A 21,492-nucleotide genomic window follows, 5' to 3' on the forward strand; every position below is an offset into this window, starting at 1 on the left:
GCCCCGCCTCCAGCGCGAGCCACGGACCCGCCCCGCGCCCAGACCCGGCAGCCGCACCCGGGCCCTAGAACGTTTCACCTCGGCTGGGCCGAGACACGCGGCACGTCTGCGGGGGCGGCGCCTGGTCCTCGCCCTGGGCAGGCAGCTCCTGGAAGCCCCCCACTGCCCCTCACAACCCCACCAGCCACCCCCCCCCCCACAGTTCCCCTCGGACCTCCCACAGTCCCACCTGCGACCATGACAACCCCCTGCAAATCCCCTCTTACACCCTTCCCTGCGAGCCTGCCCCACCACCTCTGAACCTACCACTTCATCCCAGGGTGCTTTGGCAGACACCCCAGTATGCTGGAAAGCCCAGCACTGAAGTGTCCCTGGCCTCTGTTTGCAGGACCCTGGGAATGAGCCATAGGGGGTGGGTCACTTGGGGAGTCCCTGTTCTGTTCATTCTCTCTGGGGCACCCGCAGTGGCCTATGTGGGCAGACAGGACACTGAGCTAGAGGGGCCTTTGGTCTGACCCAGCCTGGCGGCTCTTTTGTTCATGAGACCCATAAAGTCATTAATATCGGCAGCACTTTTGACAATGAGGCTCCTTTAGAAAGAGGCAGAACATCCTTAGTGCATGTCAGAATCAGGCCCTTGAAACATGGATTCCAACTGGAATAAGTGTTTGGCCTGTGAATTGATTTTCACTGGGCTTGGAGGGAGCAGATGCCAGCGAACCTCGATTTCACTGTCTGCTCACAAACTGATGAAAAAATCTTCCTATTCATAATAACTGAAAGCTACACACAGGCACAGAAAGAACTGAGGCTGCTTGAGAACTTAGCATTGAAGGACTTTCTTAGTCTGTTTTGAGAGTCACGTTGACAATTTGTAGTTTAATAATAAAGTTTTTACTGTTTGAATCTAAGTATCTGTCTCTGAATAGTTACTGTCTGAGCCAAATATTGCCTTCCCCTCCCCCTAGCATTTCCCACTGCTGTGAAAATTGAACATGGTAAAACCGTGCAACTGGGAGCTTATAACTAAATACATATAAATACTCAACTATTACTTTATCCGTCTACGTCAGACATTAAGCACAAATGAGTTCTGCACAAGCCTCACTCTCACTCCTTACACGCACAATTCTGGGAGCTGATCTGGTGGATTCTGGGGAACATGTGAGGCTTCAGGGACCCTCCACACCAGCCCAAGGGTGGGTGCCAGGGCTAGAGCCAGAGTGAGGGACGTTTCTCACCAAAGCCTCCAGGGCTGGGATGTCTCTGGCTTGCTCTTTCCAATCCAGCAAACAGCCTGAGTCAGCTCCAGAGAGGGGAACAGCTGGTTGTTGCTGGAGGTGGGGCAGAGCCTGAGCTCAGGGAATTGAAACTGATCTTGTTCCCCAGCCCGGAGGGAGCCATGGCTGCAGTGAGCCCTGTAAAAAGCCTGCAGGAGGAAGCAACATGTCCCCTCTGCCTGGAGTATTTAACGGACTCGGTGATCACAGCCTGTGGGCACAATTTCTGCCACTCATGCCTCAGCAGGTGCTGGGAGGGACCCGGCCCAGCTGCCTCCTGCCCTCAGTGCAGGGACCTTGTGCAGCAGGGACCCCCCCAGCCCAACAGGCAACTAGCCCAACAGCTGAGTCTACAGGCAGTGCAGGGAGCAGGCGGGGACGGGATGTGCAGGGCGCACCAGGAGGTGTTGAAGCTGTTCTGTGAGGAGGATCAAGCCCCCATCTGTGTGGTCTGCAGAGAGTCCCGGGCGCACTGCATGCACACCGTGCTGCCCATAGCAGAGGCTGCCCAGGAGTACAAGGTAGGGAGCTGCTGCCCTGTCTGCTAGGGAATTACTCTGGGTTTTAGTCACTGGCTAATTTCCCTGACTCTTCCCTGGCCCGGTGCGACTCACCAGCCAGCTGAAGCCTGCCTGGCCCAGGAGAGGCTGTAACAAAATAAATGCTCCAGTCAGGGGGCAACAGAGGCAAAATACCAAGTCTTTAAACATACTGGCTACGTCTAGACTGGCATGATTTTCCGCAAATGCTTTTAACGGAAAAGTTTTCCATTAAAAGCATTTGCGGAAAAGAGCATCTAGATTGGCACGGACGCTTTTCCGCAAAAGCACTTTTTGCAGAAAAGCGTCCATGCCAATCTAGACGTGCTTTTGCGCAAAAAAGCCCCGATCGCCATTTTCGCAATTGGGGCTTTTTTGCGGAAAACAAATCTGAGCTGTCTACACTGACCCTTTTGCACAAAAGGACTTTTGCCTGAACGGGAGCAGCATAGTATTTCCGCAAGAACACTGACAATCTTACATGAGATCGTCAGTGCTTTTGCGGGAATTCAAGCGGCCAGTGTAGACAGCTGGCAAGTTTTTCCGGAAAAGTGGCTGATTTTCTGGAAAAACTGGCCAGTCTAGACACAGCCACAGTCTGTAGGAAAGTTTTCTCTGAGATGCTGGATGCTTTTGAAAGCCAGCACCCGCTGGGGAAATGAGGGCCCGTTACCCAATGGGAGGTGCATGCAATCAGCGGCAGGCTGGCCTATGGGAATATGCTGCCCTAAGACTAAAGAAGGGGGGCTACAAGTGGCTGCTGTTGTTACAGATTTGAGGACTAGTATTTATGGTTATTACTTGTATTTGCATCACGGTCACCCTGACAGACCCCACATGAGATCCGGGCTCTGCACAAAACACAGCCAGGGACAATCCCTGTCCTGAACAGTTTACAGCAGTGATCACCAACCAGTAGATCTTGGAGCCTGTGACAGATGATCCTGACTAGTTTGGCCAAGAGGCAGTCAACTGCCAGCCCTTCAGCTGCCCATCCCCCCACTGCTGCGCACCTCCTGCCCTTTGCCTTGGAGCTGCTCCCCTCCCCCTGCCCAGGAGCCTCCTGCTTGCTGCACAGAGCAGGGAAGGAAGAGGAGGGACGTTGATGTCCGGGTGCCCCCCCCCCCCGTGTTCTATTTCCAAAGAACAGATGGAGGAGGCACAGGGCTTGGGGTGGAGGGAGTTTGCTGGCTGCTGTTGAGAGTGTTGCAGGCCAGGGCAGGGGTGAGATTAGCCCCATTGCACCACACCCTGGAGCCACCAAAATAAGCAGTGTCCAGCTGGAGCCAGAATCTCAAACCTCTGCCCCAGTCATCAACCCCCTCCTGCACTCCAAGCCCCTCTCCTAGCCCTGAGCTCCTTGGATCCAAACTCCCTTATAGAGCCTCTACCCTGAACCCCCTCCTACACCCCAAGCCTCTGCCCCAGGCTCAGCTCAGAGCCCCTCTCACACCCCAAATCCCTTAGCCCAAGACCAGAGCCTCTGTCCCAACCCACTGCCCCTGCCTAGTGAAAGGGAGAGAGGATGGGGGAGAGAGGGAGGATGGAGTGAGCAGGGGTAGGACATCAGAGGAAGGGCATGAAGGAAGCAGGGTAAGTGTATTTGGGTTTGAGGTAGATCCTGGATGCACTTACATTCAGAAAGTGGTCTTGTGCTTAAAAAGGTTGGAGACCATGGTTTACAGTCTAGGTAGACAGAAGGTGGAGAGGGAAACTGAGGCACAAAGGATAGTGAGTCAGCCAGTAGTTCAGTGGCTGAGTTCAGCATAGAAGCCCAGTTTCTCCAGACCCAGTCTATGAGCTTAACCATTAGGCCATGCTGCCACCTCAGCCCCAGTGATGAAATGTGTCAGGAGGGAAAGATGCCTTGCTATAGGCCCAGGCCCAGCAGGGAGGGCAGGTTTCCCACTGGGATGCTGAACTCCTGGGCTGCTTCATGAGGGGTTAAACTCAGATGCTACGGCCAGCACTAGAGGAGGTCACTGGGCTGGATACTGTGTGGGACCCCGAGCACCTAGAGCCCACCCACCACAGGACTCCAGGCAGCGCAGGGCCATGCCAGGCACCACTGGGATCAGACTGGGTTGGAGCAAAACTACCCCCAGGCTGAAGCTGCCCGGTGCTGGTCTGACCTGTGCCAGTGGGTACCTGGGCACAGACCAGCCAGCGTGGTTTTGTTAGTCCCACCAGGCAGCCTCTGGCAATCTCCCAGAATGCACTGCTACCAGGAGCTGTACCAGGGACTGGGGCAGTGGGTACCTGCCCGGAGGGCGTTACCACTGCAGAGCAGCGCTGGGGCAAACCCCAACCCTCCTGAACAGAAATCAGCCTTTTAATTAAGGGAGTCACTGACCCATCCCCAGAGCACAGGACATGCCCACGCCTGCCTGCCGGGCCCTCCCTCACTCTTGGGTGCCCTCTATGGGCCTGTCCCTGCCTCTGTCAAACCACCCCATCTACGTCATTATGCGTGGAGGTGCCACCCCCTCCTGCCCCCACCCTCACAGGGGTCCTGCTGCATCCTCAGTCTCCTCCTGTTCCTTTCTCACTGGACAAAGCCATGGCCAGGGCTGAGTCCCCATCGGGCTGGGACAGAGCCCCACAGAACTGGGACTGCGAAGCTTAAAGCCAGACAAATGGTCTCCCCAGGCCCTCGGATGAGGGGAGACTAAGGGGGCAACTGCCCCGGGTCTTGGTGATTCATAAGGGCCCAGGGCTCTGGCTACAGCTGCTACTGAGGCAGCCAAGGCAGCCAGCGCTCCCGGCCCTTTAACTCACTGCTGCAGCGCGCTGGGTGGCTGTGAGGGCTCTGATGCATCACGCTCCAGGCTGCACTGAGGGCTCACTGTCTCCAACCTTGCCCCTTCTGCCCTAGGGCCTGGCCCTTCCCAGAGAGCAGAGTCTTGCCACCCTTCCCCTGCCACTTTGTCCAGGCTCCCAGTTATGCTGTTGGCCCCCTGAGCCTCCCTCTATCTCATGGGGCTTGCCCTGGTGCTTAGCCCAGCTCTGTCCTACCAGGGCAGTCCCCAGGCCTCAGGGCTGAGCTCCCAGCCCCTGTTCAAACCCTGGTGGCTCCTGGGATTGGTGTCACTCTGTTGTTTAAATCCTCTCTCACAGAGCTGTGTTGATTCACCCTCAGTGTGAGTCCCGGCCTGTTACACATGGTGCCACTAGTCAGCGCACAAATCCCAGTACCACCGGGTGATAACTGAGATCTCTCCCCGGAGGCCCTGATGTCACACAGAGGCTGTGTCTAGATGGCCAAGTTCTGTTGGAAAATCTTTTTCCACTTTTCTTCTGAAAGAGGCTTTTCCAACAATTGGCCCCTCTACACGGGGCCAAATGTCAGAAAAAAAGCCTCTTTTGGAACATCCCTTCTTCCTTGCAGAACGAGGGGTACAGGGATGCTGAGAAAACGCGTCTCCTTTTCTGAAACTTTTTTCAGAAAAGCAGGTGCAGGCCTTGGATGAGGCAGAGCTTTTCCAGGAAAAAGTCTGCAGTCTAGATGTACCCAGAGATTGGGACCAACAGTCACTGGGGCTGTGAGTGGGAAACCGCCCCATTTCGCACCCCTCCCAGCCTCCCAATGAAACCTCCCAGCTCATTTCTGTTTCCTCAGGGAAAATTTGAGGCTCATTTGAAGACTCTGAGGGAAGAGAGAGAAAAGCTGCTGAGATGGAAAGCGATGGGGGAGGGGAGAAGCCAGGAGTATCTGGTAGGTGCCTGTGGCTGTGGACCAGCAGGGACTGGCGGGGGGAGGGGCTGTTTGGAGGCAGGCTCCTGTGTGGCCTTGGTGAGGAAGAGATGGTTAGTTTCTCCATGACCATGGATTGCTGGGTTAGATCCATGTGCAGACAGGCCCTGAGCTGCCATGTCAGGGGATGAGTTAATGTCCAGTCCTTGTGGGTTTCCCAGAAATCCTCCCCCAGTGACCTGCATGTCCCTGGGAAGGGCTGTCTGCTGGGTCTGCTCTTTTGCTGCACTAACAGGTTTGCTTCTGTTTTCTCCCCTGGCATCTCTGTCAGGCTGGTGCTGAATCCTGCCCCCTGCTGCTCTGGATCTGAATTCCCAGAGCCCATGAATAACAGAACACGTTGCCCATGGCAATCAGGGAACCGTACCTTTCAGAGAGACGCAGGGACCAAAGTAGAAGCTGGGAGAGATTCCTCTGCCTAGTACCCAAAGGGCAGAGTCAAATAATACAGTGTCAAATACCATACTGTGTCAGACCAATCGTCTATCCAGCCCAGTATCTTGTCAGCCAACATTGGCCAATACCAGATACCCCAGAGGGAGGGGACACAACAGGGAATTCTCACGTCATCCCTCCCCTGTCACCAACCTCCAGAGGAACAGAGGCTAGGAACACCATTCCTACCCATCCTGGCTAATAGCCATTGATGGACCAAACCTCCATGAATTTATCTAGCTCTGTTTTTAAACCTGTTAAAGTCCTAGCCTGCACCACATCCCCTGGCAAGGAGTTCCACAGATCGACTGTTTGCTGAGTGGCAGAAATGGCAGAAATCTGAGGGTTTTCCAGCAAGTTCTCCCTCCTGCACACTCAGCTCCCAAGGAAAGGTCCCCTGACCAGCCCTTTCCCTGTTCTCATACAGAAAAAGACACAAGCCAAGAGGCAGAAGGTTCTGGCCGAGTTTCAGCAGCTGCGGCAGTTCCTGGAGGAACAAGAGCGACTCCTGCTGGCCCAGCTGGAGAAACTGGATGAGGAAATTGGGAGGCTCCAGACTGACACTGTCAGGAAACTCTCCGTGCAGATTTCCTGTCTCAGTGAGCTGATCAGTGAGCTGGAGGGGAAGTGTCAGAAGCCAGCGAGTGAATTCCTGCAGGTGAGACTGAGGGAGAAATGTCCCAGCTCCCCACACAGGGAAGGGAGACTCCTGAATCACAAGTATATGTGTCCGATGGGACTGAGTTTCTTTTCTCTCTCTCCCCTCTAGGATGTCAGAAGCACCTTGAGCAGGTAGGTGTCTCTCACTCCCCTCACACTGCACAGCGCAGGGAAAGAGCTTGGAGCTGATATTGTCACCACATCTCCCCAGGGCTCTGCAGCCAGATGGGAGGGGAAGGTCACAGGCTGGGCACAAATCTCTGATCAACTTCAGCCTGTGGCACTCCCTTGGCCCAGCAGACTCTGGAATTCCCCATTCAGGGCACAGTCTGACCTCAAGTGTTTCCTGGAGCTGTCACCTCCCTGGGGACTGGCTGCTCAGGGCTGCGGGGTGGGACATGGGCCTGTCACTGCTGGGCACTGGGCACATTCAGCCCAGGGCAGCAGGGACCAAGAGTCTGTCCCACCCAAGGGCTGATAGGAGACCTGTGTGGAATGGGCTGGCGAGGGGGGAGCTGGTGTCTCAGTCTAGTCCCTAGTGGCAGATTCCTTCAGCCCTTCCCCAGGAACCTCCTGTCCCTCAGCGCCTGGAGGCCAAGGAATGAGTTGGCCGTGGAGACTCAATTCCCCTTTTGCCCCCGAGCTGGTCTCCCCAGGCCAGAGCTGCAGACTGTTCATGGGACCTTTGAGGGGACGTTGCAGGGCCAAGTGCTGCGCTGCCCCTGCTCTTGGGCTGGGAGAACTGGAGGATTCGAACTCCAGGCCCAGCAGAGCAGCGACTCACTGGCCAGAGCTGGAGAACTGAGTCACTTGGTGCAGTGTCCCCATGTGACGTTGTCTCTCTCCAGGTGTGAGATGGGGCCGTTCCAGCTGCCAGAGGAGATTTCTCCTGAGCTGGACAAGCGAGTCAGGGGTTTCTCCTGGCAAACGACTGCGCTGTCGGAGATGCTGAGGCAGTTCACAGGTACCAAGAAGGGATGAGGGAGGGGAGAGTGAGCGAAGTGTCTGAGGCCATGGAAGAGACCGATGCTGGTCATTTGGTTCCTCGTTAGATGAAGCTTTGGTTGAATTGTGAGGTGAGAATGTCGCCCACTTGCCGTCCCAGACACTCAGGTGGATTCACTGAACCTTATTTGTTCCAAAAGCTGCTTTGTAATTACAGTGACCTTAGAGCACAAAATGCCCGACACACAGCCAGAAACATGGCCAGCTCCGTGCTGCTCTCTGCGGAGACGCTGAGTACACAGACCCCATGGCTCACAGGTAGAGCCAGGAGTTCACAAATTCTGAACCTCCCACTTGTGTCAAAGGGACCAAAGTGGGTGAAGTTACTCTGAAGCCAAAGTCTTGGCACGATCTGGGCCTAGGCTGTGACAAATGTCAGGAAGTGAATGAGCCAAACCCAGTGAAGTCTGCAGGGTGGGGGGGATGTTGAGGAGAAAGCGAATCTCTTCACACATTGTCCTGGGGTAGCTGGGAGGCTGCAGGGAGGTTGGTTCCTTTGCTGGGAGAGGCCTGAGTGAGAGAGGAAGTAGAAGGCTTCAGACCTTTTTACATTAAATACCTGAGTGTACGTCTACACTGTGGGACAAAGTCGAATTAAGCTACACAACTTTACCCTGCGTTAATTGCCTAGCTGCACTGAAAGTAGCTTAACTTGGCTGTTGGCACTGTCCACACAGCAGGCAGTGGAGAGAAGAGCACTCTGCCTCAGACTTACCTTACTCCTTGTTCAGTGAGGGCTACGGGCACCAATAGAAGTGCCCCTCAGTGCGATTAGCTGTCTTATCTCGACCACTAATTTGAACACTGGGAGATTGACAACGGCAGCCTCCATCTTCTCTCTAGTGTAGATACACCCAAGTGTGTGTCTACTATAATGAAAACCCAGGTCTGTGTGTTAGGATTGGGGATGTCATGGGCAATATGGACTTGTGAAATCTCACCTCTCTGCTCTCTTCCCCCACCAGACACACTGCCCGCTGCACTGGAGAGAGCAAGAGGAAAGACCCAGGGAGCTTTCAGACAGGGTGAGGTTTCAAGTGGAGACTGAAAACACCTTCCTGAACTTGTAGCTCAAATCACCAACCAAACCCCCAGCAATTATGATCCACAGAGCCCGCAAACCTGCCCACTGAGTGGTGAGGAGCCCCAGGGGCACTGGATCAGAAGGACGAGGGGCCATGTCCTGCCCCTCGTTTAAGCAATGGGATGGTTGGACCCTCCTCTTCTTACTATGGGCACAGTTTGTAGGCAGGGGGCTTTGCAGGCAGGGGCTGTGCTTTGTGTCGGGGCAGCTGATCAGCACAGCCCCTCCTTGGGCACCAGCCTCTGCCCTGTGCTGGCCCCTCTCAGTGACCCCACCCCAGATCCCCTTCCCCAGAGGCCCTGCCCCTGGCCAGATCAGAAGCCAGAGCTGGGCTCCCCCCATTGAGCCTCACTGCCCTGGGGGTGACTAATGCCCAGGCCCTGCTCTCTGGGGTGAGGTGGCTCTTTCCCCACGCTGCCCCCTCCCCTCTGAGCCCTGGGCGGGGGGTGGAGGCTGCAGCAGGAGAGGGAGTTTCCCTCTGAGGTTTAAGGCTGCTACCTGCCTCCTCTGCCCCCTCCCCCCCCACTGAACCCTCCTGCTCTGGGCCTGGCCCTGGGGATGGAGCAGCCCGAGCTGGGGGCAGGAGGCTGCAGCCTCTGCACACAGATGAGAAGCTGATAAAGCGGGTCCCATTGCCCAGGCTGAGGTGCTGCAGTGACAGCTCGGCTCAGTCTCAGGGCCCAGGGCAGAGGCAGCTCCCTGGGGCCCAGGCCTGTCCCAGCCACAACAGGGCTGCTGGGGAGGGTGATAAATGGCCCCAGCCGCCCGCAGGGCTGAGCTCTGCCCCTCACGCCCTGATTCTCTCTCCCCAGCGACTGTGACTCTGGATCCAGACACAGCTCATCCCCAGCTCGTCCTGTCTGAGGATCGGAAACGTGTGAGATGGGCAGAACCACGGCAGCGACTGCCCAGCACCCCGGAGAGATTTGACTCTGTGCCCTATGTGCTGGGCCGTGAGGGATTCACCTCGGGGAGACATTGCTGGGAGGTGGAGGTAGGGGATGGGCGATACTGGGCTGTGGGGGTGGCCAGAGAGTCTGTGAGCAGGAAGGGATGGATGAGCTCTAGCCCTGAGGTGGGGATCTGGGCTGTGAAGCAGTGGGGGCATCAGTTCCAAGCTCTCACCTCCCCTGAGACCCCCCTATCCTTGAACCCCCTCAGCAGGATCCGGATTTGTCTGGACTGTGACCGGGGGCAGGTGACATTTATCGATGCTGGTGCCAATGTCCCGATCTTCACTTTCCCACCAGGCTCCCTCCCTGGGGAGAGAATCCGACCCTGGTTCTGGGTAGGGGGCACAAAAACTCAGCTCTACCTGTATCTCTGAAATCAGCCTCTCTAGCCTCACCCACCCCAGTCTCAGTGACCCTGGAGACCTCTCCTGTACCCAGCCCCTGGCTCCTCATCTCTATGATGCCTGAAAGCTCCTCCCCACCTCAGGCTGGGGACAGGCAGAGGTGGGGCTGGGTAGGAACAGAACTAAGAGCCAGGCAAAGTCCCTGCAGCTGCCCTCTGCACTCACCTAGGAGATGGGCCTGCTGCTAGGCACATCTGGGGCACAGTGCTGCTGTAGTGCCAGGAGAGCTGCCTTATTCCCCCACTGATCACCCTGAAGCAACAAGTCCCAATGCCTGACATTCTGCAACCCTGTACTAGGTTGTGACCTGTTGTTTGAAACCCACTGGTGTAGGCAGCCCTTTGCCTCCAGCAAATTCTCCCACTGCTGCAGGCCCTGGGTTGTAGCAGTGTTCCTCGTGCAGTACTGCAGAGTAGGCTGGACATTAAACTCTGGTGCCAAATGAACTCTTGGAAGAAAGAGGCTCCTTGTTAAAATTTAGCGCTGAGCATTGTGGCAGAGACCCCAGCTAGTCAATGCCAACCCTGGGGCTCTGGAGGGCTTGAGAGCCTAGGCTGCAATGACCACACCATTCCCTGGCTCCAGCGGCACTGATGCCATCTGGCTTCCTTGCAACTGTCATGTATCTACACCCAAGTGTCTTAGGGGCATAAGCAGCTCCCTGGGCTTCTGGTGAGATTTGTGCTCTCAAGTCCCTTAGCTGTTTTGGAAACCCCAAGTAACCCATCTCCCTGCTCAGGAAGAGCTCAGGTACCCGGGAAAGCAAACAAGGGGCTAAATCCAGGCCTAAGGCAGCAAGAAGCTGCAAGTGCCTGTGACGACAACACGTGTATTGCAGGGGATGAGGCAGGTAGCACCAACAATTGTCTGTTTGCACTGGAGTGAGCGTCTTTGGGTTTCTTTGCTGAGGGAGGTGGGAGTGACAGCGCCGGTTACCAGTGTGCAGGGGCACATGTGAGCTAGGAGGGGCAGATGACTGTGTTGAGAGCCCCACTTCTTTCTTCCTAATGTAGCCCCCAATCCAGCAAACACCATCAGATGTGATGGGCTCTGCCCGGTGCCAGCTGGCTGCTCACACACAGCTGTTTGCAGTCTTGGCCCCATAGTCACACCAGGCTTTTCTGGATGCACCTAGATAATGTGTCTCAGGGCTGCTAATTTTCTCTTCCCTCTGCACCTTCTGACTCTCCTCTTGCCCACGTTGAGTTGACCATTGATAGTTTTCAAGTATTGCAAAAGGTCTCACAAGGAGGAAGGAGAAAAATTGTTCTCCTTGGCCTTTGAGCATAGGACAAGAAGCAATGGCTTCCAGAGAGCTCCTTTTTGTGCAAAAACCTCTTGTGCAAAAGCGGCTGCTAATCAATTATGCAAATGAAGCACGGCAATATTCTACCCCATGCTTCATTTGCATAAGCTTTTCTGGAAGAAGGCTACAGTGTTTCCAGAGCTCTTGCATTGGCCTCTTTGTGCATGTTGCTGCCAGGTTGGGCCCAATCACAGGCAGTGAAAAACAGTCACGTGGTGTTTCCAGTTCCTCCCCTAGCACCCCAAGAGAAACACAAAGAAATCCCAAGAGGAGCAACTAGGCCCTGCTTTGCTTACGCCCCCTCACTCCCGTTTCCCTCTCCTTCTGCCTGCCCAGAGCCTCTGCCAGGGGAAAACCATCCAACTGCCAGTGTCTCTGGGCTAGAAAATGAGACTGGTGGGAGGGGATTGATAGAACAGGGCTCTTGCTGCTGCTCTAGGAGAAACCCAAAACCTGGACTCTGCTCCTGTCCCTGGAGAGACTGACATGAGGTCGAATGTCACAAGGATGATGGGAAAAGAATTATTGGGAAATGGGACGATGCCCCCAGAAGACACGGAACAGCCTGAGAAAGCAGCTGGATTTCCTATTTCTCATCCTCACTAGTCGTTCCCTTCAGAGGGGGGTGCTGGTCGTCTGTAGCTGTGAAAGGTTAAAAACCAATGAAGGGTCCTGCAGCACATTAGAGATGAGCACAAAAGACCATTAGAAACAAAAGATGGACTATGTAAGATCACTAAGTTTCTTCACTCCCTTGTGTCTGTGGGAAGAAAAGACACCTCCTTGCACAGAGACTTGTAGCTCCTGGGGTCCAGCCCTGTGTTTCTTCCCTTGTCCTGGGCCCATTTGTCCACATTCAGGGGGTGGCCTATTCTGTAAAAGCTTCCCTGGAAATGAGGGAGCAGCTAAAGTGACTCAAGGAGGATTTGAACCAACAACTTCTGACTGATTAGCCTGACTCATACTGAGTGGTGCAACTAAGAAATCCAACACACTTTCCAGTGTACCACAGAGCCAACATGTTAACCTTCCTATTATTTCTTCTCTGTACTTAGCAGCACAGCAATTGCTGGGGTAGTAGTATAGCCGAAGCCTGCATTGTCTGGGCCAAGTCAGCGAAGGTTTGGGGGCTTTTGGTTTTCTGCTTCTCTTCTATGTGCGACCTCCAACTGATTTATCTGTGGGTCAGCAGCCCTCCAACCCCCAAAAGGTTCCCTACCCCTAAGCGGAAGAGAAACCAGGAGTGCACTGGCAGGGTTTGCATGGCCAGGTCATTTTCTTTTCACAAAAAGAGAAACAAACACGGAGCCTCACAGACATGCCGGGTTCAGCAAGGAAGATGAATGTCACCAGGACATGATGCTCTGGAGTGTCTCTGCCTTGGAAAGTCCTAGGAGAGCTCTCTGGGGCTTCAGCCTTGCTCCCTTACACAGGGCAGAGATGATTTCCTTGAGTGAGAGGGGACAGTGAAGAGCAGCGGAGATATTTTGAGATAACTCTGGAAGCATCCACACAGCCTTTCCATTGTTTTGAAGGAATTTCAGAATAACAGATGACTTAGTTTGACTTCTGTAGACCTCATTCTATGAGGTATAACGCCTATTCTGAAATAGCTATGTTGGAATGAGGCATGTGTCTACGCTCCACTGCTTCCATTTTGAAATAGCCCCGCACCAGGACCATTCTAACTTATTCCTCCTCGGTGCCTTCTGGGGCTCTAAGTCGAGATAGCACATCTACATTAGGGAATCCTGCCTCGGACAGAAGTTGAGGATTCTGTGCAATGTAGACTCGCTATTTCAGAATAAATGTTCCAGAATAGCGTGCAGTGCAGACGTACCCTCAGTAACTGATGATGATGAAAGCAATAAGGTGAAATAAACGAGAAATGGGGATTTAGCAGGAGGGTCAATGTTTCTGTGAGGCACTGCCTGTTTTGGGAGTGAGAGGAGCAAGGAAGGAGATGTGTTAATGATGAGAAGGAAGAAGAGTTGGTAAGTGCACATCTATACACTGCAAGTTTGTTATTTCAGAATTATTTAGAAATAATAAGCCCTCATTTCAGGAGGAAAAACACTTCTTTCAAAATTGCCATTTTGAAATAGCAACAGTGTGGACAGTCAGCTGCTGCTATTTCAAAATAATTACTCCTCAGAGTCATGTAATTAATGCCCAGTGCTTCCTGGGGCTCTAAACTGATATAGCACATGCACTTTAGGGAAGCCTGCCTTGGACTAATTTCAAGCCTTCCCTGTTGTGTGGACAAGCTATTTTGAAATACTTATTTTGGGAGCTATTATTTTGAAATAACCTTGTAGTGTCAACATACCCTGAGTGAGTGGGGGTGACACAGGTAGGAGCAGCTCAAACATGCCAAGGGGCTGGCCATGAGCCTTGCAAGGCAGCACTGACATCACAAGAGCCTTTTGCTGCAATTTAGCTCATTGGTTGGGAGGGAGTGACCTCATAGAGGGACAATAGCAACAGCCAGGTGGGACAGGCTGCAGGGCTGTGCCAATCTCAGTGACTCCCACTGCCTGACATCTCCTTTGTGAGGTTACCCTTTGAAGGCAGAAGGTCACATCTGGGAGGGTCTCTGTGAAGATTTCCCCAGGCTGCTGCAGGCAGTGTTATAGGAGAGGCTAGCACTGAACTGAAGAGAGCTCTGGGAGAGAGGGTTGCAAATGTCTGAAGCAGATGGGATTTGAACCTACACACGCAGAGTACAATGGATTAGTAGTTCATCATCTTAACCACTCAGCCATCTCACTTAGGCTATGAAAGCTTTTTTCAAACTATCCAAAGTCATCGCTGCTGGGAACCTTTGTGCCACTCGCTAGCTGGCCAAGGACACTCAGGCTGCGTCTAGACTGGCATGATTTTGCGGAAATACTTTTAACAGAAAAGTTTTTCTGTTAAAAGCATTTCAGCAAAAGAGTGTCTAGACTGGCACGGATGCATTTGCGCAAAAGACATCTTGAGCAAGAGGGCTTTTTCCCGAGTGGGAACATCAAAGTATTTGCATAAGAACACTGACAGTCTTACATTAGATCGTCAGTGCTCTTGAGCAAATTCAAGCAGCCAGTGTAGACAAGTGGCAAGTCTTGCCCGTCTAGACACACATGTAGTGTGCTGACACCTGCAATTTCCCCCAAAAAGGGGAGACTTGACTGCACAATTTATGGTAGTGGGGGATTGCATTTGTGCTTTCCCCTGGGCTACGTCTAGACAGGCATGATTTTGCAGAAATACTTTTAACGGAAAAGTTTTTCCGTTAAAAGTATTTCCGCAAAAGTGCTTCTAGATTGGCATGGATGCTTTCGCACAAAAAGTGCTTTTGTGCAAAAGCATCCGTGGCCAGTCTAGACGTGATTTTGTGCAAGAAAGCCCCAATCACCATTTTAGCCATCGGGGCTTTTTTGCGCAAAACTGTTCTTCCCTGTCTACACTGGCCCTCTTGCACAAGTATTCTTGCGCAAGAGGGCTTTTTCCGGAGTGGAAGTGTGAAAGTATTTGCGCAAGAAGCACTGATTTTGTACATTACAAAGTCAGTGCTTTTGCGCAAATTCAAGCGGCCAGTGTAGACAGCTGGCAAGTTTTTGCGCAAAAGCGGCTTGCTTGTCTAGACATACCCCTGGTATTTGCTGTGAAAGAAAGAAACAGCTGTTCTCTGTCTAGGTTTTTGTTACTGCTGTTTTACAGCATTTTTTTCTGTCAATTTATGTGGGCAGGAGCTCTCTGCTCCTACTTGTCTGGAAACTGTGAGGCTGCATCTACACTGTTGGCTTCTGGTGCAAGAACTCTTTTGTGGAACAAACTTTGGCTGTGTCTACACTGGCGTGATCTTGTGCAAAAGTGGCCACTCTTGCACAAAAACTTGCTGCCTGTCTACACTGGCCACGTGTTCTTGCGCAAGTAAACTGAAGTTCTCATGTATGAAATCAGGGCTTCTTGAGCCAGAACTCTGATGCTTCCACTCAGGAATAAGCCCTTTTGCGCAACTGTTCTTGTGCAAGAGGCCAGTGTAGATAGGCAACATGAATTTCTTGCACAAGAAAGCCCGATGGCTAAAGTGGCCATTGGGGCTTTCTTGCGTGTCTACATTGGCATGGATGCTCTTGCGCAAAAGCACAGCTCTTGCAGAAAAGCACATGTCAGTGTAGATGCTCTCTTCTGGAAAAGTTTTTACAGAAGAACTCTTCTGCAAAAGAGTTTTTGTGCGAGAACCTGCCAGTATAGATGTAGCCCTTGTGCAAAAACTCTTCTACAAGAGAGCGTCCACACTGCCATGTCCTGTTGCACAAGAGATGTACGTTTGCACAAGACCATCCACGGCAGTGTGGACACTCTCTTGCGCAAGAAAGCTCTGATGGCCATTTTAACCATAGGGGCTTCTTGTGCAAGAAATTCATGTTGCCTGTCTATACTGCCCTCTTGTGAAAGAGCTCTCATGCAAGAGGGCTTATTCCTCATAGAGAAAGGAGTAACTCTTCTGGAAGAAGCCCTGTTTTACAACTCTATACTGCAAATGTACTTGTGCAAGAACGCTTGTGCAGTGTAGACAGCAGGCAAGTTTTTCTGCAAGAAGAGTTGTTCTTGTGCAAGAAGCTGCCAGTGTAGATATAGCCTGAGAGGCTGGCTTCCCTGACTATTTCTACACTGGTGGGTTCCTGTGCAAGCAATATGCATTTGAGGCTAAGCATGGACTATCACTGTGCCTCAAATGCATACCTAATGAGCTGCCATTTTCGTGGCATGGGGGTTTGTGCAAGAAGGAGCTGTCTACACTGCCCCTTCATGTGCATGGAAACCCTTTGGCTATTGTGACGGGGCGTCCCCGGCCGTCCCTGGGGCGCCGCCGAGCAGGCATTCCTGGGGGTAAGGGGGGGGCCCTGCCGGGGTTGCGCGGCATGCACGCGGGCCGCGCCGGGGCAGGGAAAGCCGGCCGCCCCCCCCCCCCGAAGCGGTAGCGCCGTGGCGGCCGACGCGGTGGTAGCAGGGGCGGCACTTCCCTGCCTGGAGTGACAGGGGAGCCGGCCAATGAAGAGACAGGACGGGCGATAGGGGAGGCGCCCGCCCGGTGACGTGAGCAAAGGCGGATGCCCGGCGGGAGATTTAAGATGGACCCCCGTCCGCTCGGGGGGGGGGGAGAGAGGAGTCAGGCGGCAGCCATGAGGGGGCTTGTCGCCAAAGAGGCGGAGGTCGGAGCGAAACCACCTCCCTTTGAGCCCGGCCACGACAGTCCTCTGGGCTGGGAAGCCCGCCCAGAGCAAGGTGCGGACATACGGACGCTCGAACGCCAGCCTGACGGACGAGCCCAAGGTGACCGCCCCGAGGCGAGGGAGGAAGGGCGCCAGAGGAGGGAAAGGAAGCAGCCCAGGGCAGAGCTCAGTGGAGCTGGCGGGCTGACGCGTTTCGGCATGGAGCCCCGTCAGCCGGACCGGAGCTAAATACCTCCGTGTCCTTAGGGCCCTGGGCTGGGGCCCGTGAGTGAGGGTGGGCCCGGGCCCCCCTTTCCCTCCCCCCTCCATAAGGAGGGGAGAAACGTGTGAGCTGGTGACCGGCCGTGCGGCTGCACAAGGCACGACCGACAACCCGCATTCCCCGTCTTGAAAGCGGGAAGACTAGACATTGAGTGGGAATCAAGCCCCCACGGTACGGGGTCAGAGGACCCCGAAGCGGGGGTCGGTGGGGTCCCCCCTTGTACAGCTATGTCTACGCTGGCGGATTATTGCGCAATAATGACTGTTCTTCTGGAAAGCACCCACACTGCCCACCTGCTCTTGTGTGAGAAGATTTACAGTATGGAGTGGTAAGAGAGGGCTTTTTGCACAAGAGTATGCTCTTTTTTAACAGGTGTAAGCCCTCTTGCGCAGGAGCTCTTGCACAAGAGGGCAGTGTGGACGCTCGGCAGGGATTTCTTGCCCAAGAAAGCCCTATGGCTGAAACGGCCATTAGAGCTTTCTTGCACAAGAGAGCATCCACATTGCCATGGATGCTCTTGCACAAAAGCACAGCTTGCACATGGCAGTGTGGACATGTTGTTGCACAAGATGTTCTTGTGCAAAAAGCCGCCAGTGTAGACACAGCCTTTTTGTGCAAAGCTGTTTCGCTGCTTAATTTCAAGAGGCATTTTCTTGTGCATGAAGGAGCAGTGTGATATTCAATGCTTAGCCTCATTTGCATATTGCTTGTGCAAGAACCTGTCAGTGTAAACATAGCCCCTCTGCTTTCTGTCTAAGCTTAAAAATTTTTCTGTGAAGCAGGGAGATTCTAGCGCCTTCCTAGGCAAGTGAGTCTGAATCCTGCACCACGACTTCAGTGGGACCTGCTAGTGAGGTGTTGGTTTGCTGCAAATCCTTGGTAATGCCAGTGTTTGGCTTCCTTGGCTGTATCTACACTGCACGTTGTTGCGCAATAAGATATGCAAATGAGGCATGGGGATGAATATTGCCGCACCTCATTTGCATACCTAATGAGCTTTTGCACAAGGAGCTGTCTGCACTGCTCCTTCTTGCACAAAAAAATCTTCTTGTGCAGCACCATTATTTTCAGGAACCCTCCTGCCACTTGCATGAAAATCCAGTTCTGACCACTCTCCGAGTGGCCAGTGCCTGAGGGGATCCAACATGGATCCCCAGGTCACAGATCAGAGGCACCATTTAGTGGCCCCAGTTACTGACCTAAACACTGTCATAATACTATGGCTATGGCTACACTGTAGCCTTCTTGTGTAAGAACTGTTTTGCGCAAGAGTTCTTTTGCAAAAGGTCTTCCACAAAAGCACATCCACACTGTCAAGTGCTTTGCACAAGAGATGTGCTTTTGTGCAAGAGGTCCATGGCAGTGTGGTTGCTCTCTTGCGCAAGAAATCTCTGATGGGCATTTTAGCCATACGGGTTTATTGCACAAGAAATTCATGTTGCCTGTCTACACTGCTCTCTTGTGGAAGAGGGCTTATTCCTTGTGGGGAGAGGAATAACTCTTCTGGAAGAAGCCCTGTTTTCTAAGGCTGTAGTGCAAATTTACTTATGCAAGAACACTCGTGCAGTGCTCTGCTCGTTTTTGTGCAAAACTCCTGCCTGTAGCCTAAGGGTTTGTATTGATTGAAAGAGTTCACATACAATGGAAATGTGAATGTCTCCATTAAATAGACACTCTCGCAGGGAGTGCTCAGATTTGAACCAAGGATTATGTACTCAGCAGTCAAACACCATGCCACTGAGCTACAGCCCCATTCAAAATAAGTGTCTGCAGCCAATATTGAGATGTGCGTAGAGAACGAGAGGCTTTTGTAGAACACACATCTCAGGTGGGACGGACCCTCACTGACTCCAGGTTATGACTGGTAGTAACAAGGAGTTTGTCCTGAAAGCAGCCGAACTGGGGCAGGACAGAGGTTATTGTCCACACAGAAAAGTTCTTTTGGAACAATGGCCATTATTCCAAAATAACAATGTGAGCGTCTACACAGCAATTCCGTTATTTTGAAATAACTCTGAAATAATGGACGGCTATTTCTGACTTCTGTAATCCTCAGTGTACAAAGATTAATGCCTATTCTAAAATAGCTATTTTCAAAATGATGCGTGTGTGTAGATGCTCCACTTCTTCTATTTCGAAATAGCCCCTCCCCAGGGCCATTCTAAGTTATTCAACTTGGGCTCTAAATCAAGGTAGCACATCTACATTAGGGAAGCCTCCTCGGACTCATTTTGAGGTTTCCCTGCAGTGTAGACATGCGATTTTGAAATAAGCAAAGCTTATTCCATAATAAATGTGCAGTGTAGATGTAGCCAGAGAGTCCTGAGAGATGAAGCAGCTGGAGGGAAGCCAGGAGTGCAGAGGCCAGCCTGAGAACTGAGGGTCCCAGGTGTCTACCCCAGCCATTCTGTCTAGGTCCCATTGTGTAAGGAACAGTATTCATGACTCTGAGTCTTGCCATCTGAGTTCAAGTCTTAGTAGACCCTGCGGGGCCTGGGGTGGTTGCTAGGAGGTCCTTGTGCTCCATGCTTTTTGGCTTCCCTGTCCTGAGGTTCACTAAGGACCTCGGATTCTGGCCACCCAGCATTCACTCTGAAGAGGCCATAATATGTGAGGGGGAATCCCAGCTCCCACCGCGTTCACTGGAAGGGGACAGCCCAGCAGGGACTAAAAAAAATCACTGCTCCAGGTGAGGTTTGAACTCATAACCTCAGCATGTCTCCTACAAGTACTGTGCACTGACCCATTGCGCCACTGGAGCAGCTTTGCTAAATACTTCTTCAAGGTCCTTAGATTGAAAAAGTCAAGAAGCACAAAGTGGAATTGAACAAGTGGGGCAAGAAGATCAATTATGAAGGATTTGCACAAACGAACACCTCACCAGTAGGTCTCACTGAGATTTGAACTCAACTTGCAGGAGTCAAAGTGCTGCTGTGTGCCTGAGGCTCTCAGCTAGTTGATACCCTATTCTCCTTGCTTGCTCCAATTGACTGCTTCACCTCTCCAGACCCTGCCCCATCTGCATGTGGCCTCATGGGAACAATCTGGCTCCCTCACCGGCAGAGGAAGTTGAAATGTTGCCATGTGTTACACGTGTTGGCACCACACAGACACCAGCTTTGTGTCCCCCTGCCCTGAGCTCCATGGGACAGGAAAAAGCTCCAGAAGATGGTTTCCTGGATCAGGAGCGGCCTGAGGCCGGCTGCAGCAGCTAGCGCCATAGGCAGGGAGCTGTCTGCGATGCCCCTGCCTGCACGGCCATCAGTGGCCGTGACATCATCACGGGTGCCTTGGCCAGCAGCGCCCTAGGCAGCTGCCTAGCTTGCCTAGGCTCACGGGCCACCCCTGCCTGGGATCATGTCTCACATTGATTCAAAGGTTGTGGGAACCCAGACCCACCCTGCAGCCAGGAATGCAGGTTCCTAGAAGCTCCCCCTGAGAAAGGACTCAACTGAGGGGTCAGGAAGAAGCTGGGGAGAGATGAGTGTCAGAGGTTTTTGGGTGGAAGAGTGCAGCTTCTCGGCTCTTGGGCTAAATTCAAGAGTGGCAAACAAGGAAGTGGCTACTGGACGCTCTGCATGGCCATTCCTCCCCAGCTGGACATGGTTCTTGTTCTTCTGCATGGAGACCATGGAGACCAACAACTTGCCAATGGGCATCCAGAGCACACCCTCATTGAACTGATGGGAATAGAAACCAGACACACAGGTTTGAACTGGTTTCAGCTGAGGGACGAGTTTGTCTGGTTTATGTGCATTGGCACTGGAAAGCATTATGAGTCTGTTGTCATTTTAAGAATCCCTGTACAACAGAAATCTAAACTGTGATACCATTGGAGATGCAATTGTTCCATTTAAGATGATCAGCTTTTAAAGGGGGTACCTGGAATTGAAGCAAGGACCACTTGAGCTGCAGTGAAAACCACCCCATACCAATCATGCCTTTGCGTCCAGTGGTGGGAAATTAGCATCTGGCTGCACTGTCTGCAAGAGCAGGTGGTGTTTTGCACACATGGTGGGGGGAGGACCACCACTATACCACCAAAGCAGGCAGCTGTAGCGTGTGGGAAAATTAGGGAGGTGGGGAAGTGGCTGCTGGCTGCTCTGCATCGCCCGGGGATCCGGCCCAAGAGCTGTCCTCGTTTTTTTTTGCCGTAAAGCATTGCTTCTCGGCCGTTTGGCTAAGACTGAGCATTTCCTTCCTCTCAGAGAGCCATGTCACAGGCACAAGACCCCTCTGGTGTTCCAGGGACACATCCCAGGACCAAGCAAAGAGCAGCAAATGCCAGGCACTGTCATGGTTTGGGCCACAGATAAAGTCCCTCTTGGAGCTGTGGTTGAAGGAGGCGTCTCTGCAGGCCCTGCAGTCCAGGCGGAGGAACGTCGATATTTATGGCTGAGTGGTTGATGGCCTTGCAAAGAAAGGTTATCTCTGGTGCACCACAGACCAAGTCAGAGCGAAGGCTAAGGAACTGCGGCAGGGTTATATCAGGGCCCATGAGGAACTGAACCAAATCCTGGGGGCTGGGAAACTGTTGTGTCAAAGGATCATTGTGGAGTTTGAGAGGGAGACACCTTGTAGCAGCAGC

General features: G+C 52.9%; 1 protein-coding gene and 1 non-coding gene across 4 annotated transcripts; one reads left to right on the plus strand and one right to left on the minus strand.

Annotated features, from left to right (window-relative positions):
- The first annotated feature begins 1,325 nt into the window (after nt 1–1,325).
- On the plus strand, nt 1,326–21,296 carry LOC142821447 (zinc finger protein RFP-like). Of its 3 annotated transcripts, XM_075912430.1 has the most exons (8): nt 1,326–1,801; nt 5,439–5,534; nt 6,436–6,666; nt 6,778–6,800; nt 7,517–7,632; nt 8,639–8,698; nt 9,570–9,751; nt 21,113–21,296. In XM_075912430.1, the coding sequence occupies exons 1-8, from the start codon at nt 1,403–1,405 to the stop codon at nt 21,218–21,220; spliced, it is 1,215 nt and encodes a 404-aa protein (XP_075768545.1). In that variant the 5' UTR covers nt 1,326–1,402; the 3' UTR covers nt 21,221–21,296. The 3 variants fall into 3 exon arrangements, with proteins under 3 accessions (XP_075768545.1, XP_075768543.1, XP_075768544.1); XM_075912428.1 differs by lacking the exon at nt 21,113–21,296 and having other exon boundaries at nt 1,328–1,801; nt 9,570–18,566; XM_075912429.1 differs by lacking the exons at nt 5,439–5,534; nt 21,113–21,296 and having other exon boundaries at nt 1,328–1,801; nt 9,570–18,566.
- Nucleotides 19,586–19,665, minus strand: TRNAT-UGU (transfer RNA threonine (anticodon UGU)). Its single transcript is given in 2 exon segments — nt 19,586–19,621; nt 19,628–19,665. It is a non-coding gene; the product is annotated as a tRNA-Thr (tRNA).
- Nucleotides 21,297–21,492: the final 196 nt, after the last annotated feature.

The sequence above is a fragment of the Pelodiscus sinensis genome, chromosome 31 (genome assembly GCF_049634645.1).
Source record: "Pelodiscus sinensis isolate JC-2024 chromosome 31, ASM4963464v1, whole genome shotgun sequence".
NCBI classification, from domain to species: domain Eukaryota; kingdom Metazoa; phylum Chordata; order Testudines; family Trionychidae; genus Pelodiscus; species Pelodiscus sinensis.

Excerpts from the sequence above, each read along its gene's own strand:
- LOC142821447 (XM_075912428.1), top strand. The coding sequence starts at position 1,403 with ATGGCTGCAGTGAGCCCTGTAAAAAGCCTGCAGGAGGAAGCAACATGT. Across the intron at positions 6,667-6,777 it reads CAGCGAGTGAATTCCTGCAG|GATGTCAGAAGCACCTTGAG; the intron begins GTGAGACTGAGG and ends TCTCCCCTCTAG. Across the intron at positions 8,699-9,569 it reads CCAGGGAGCTTTCAGACAGG|CGACTGTGACTCTGGATCCA; the intron begins GTGAGGTTTCAA and ends CTCTCTCCCCAG.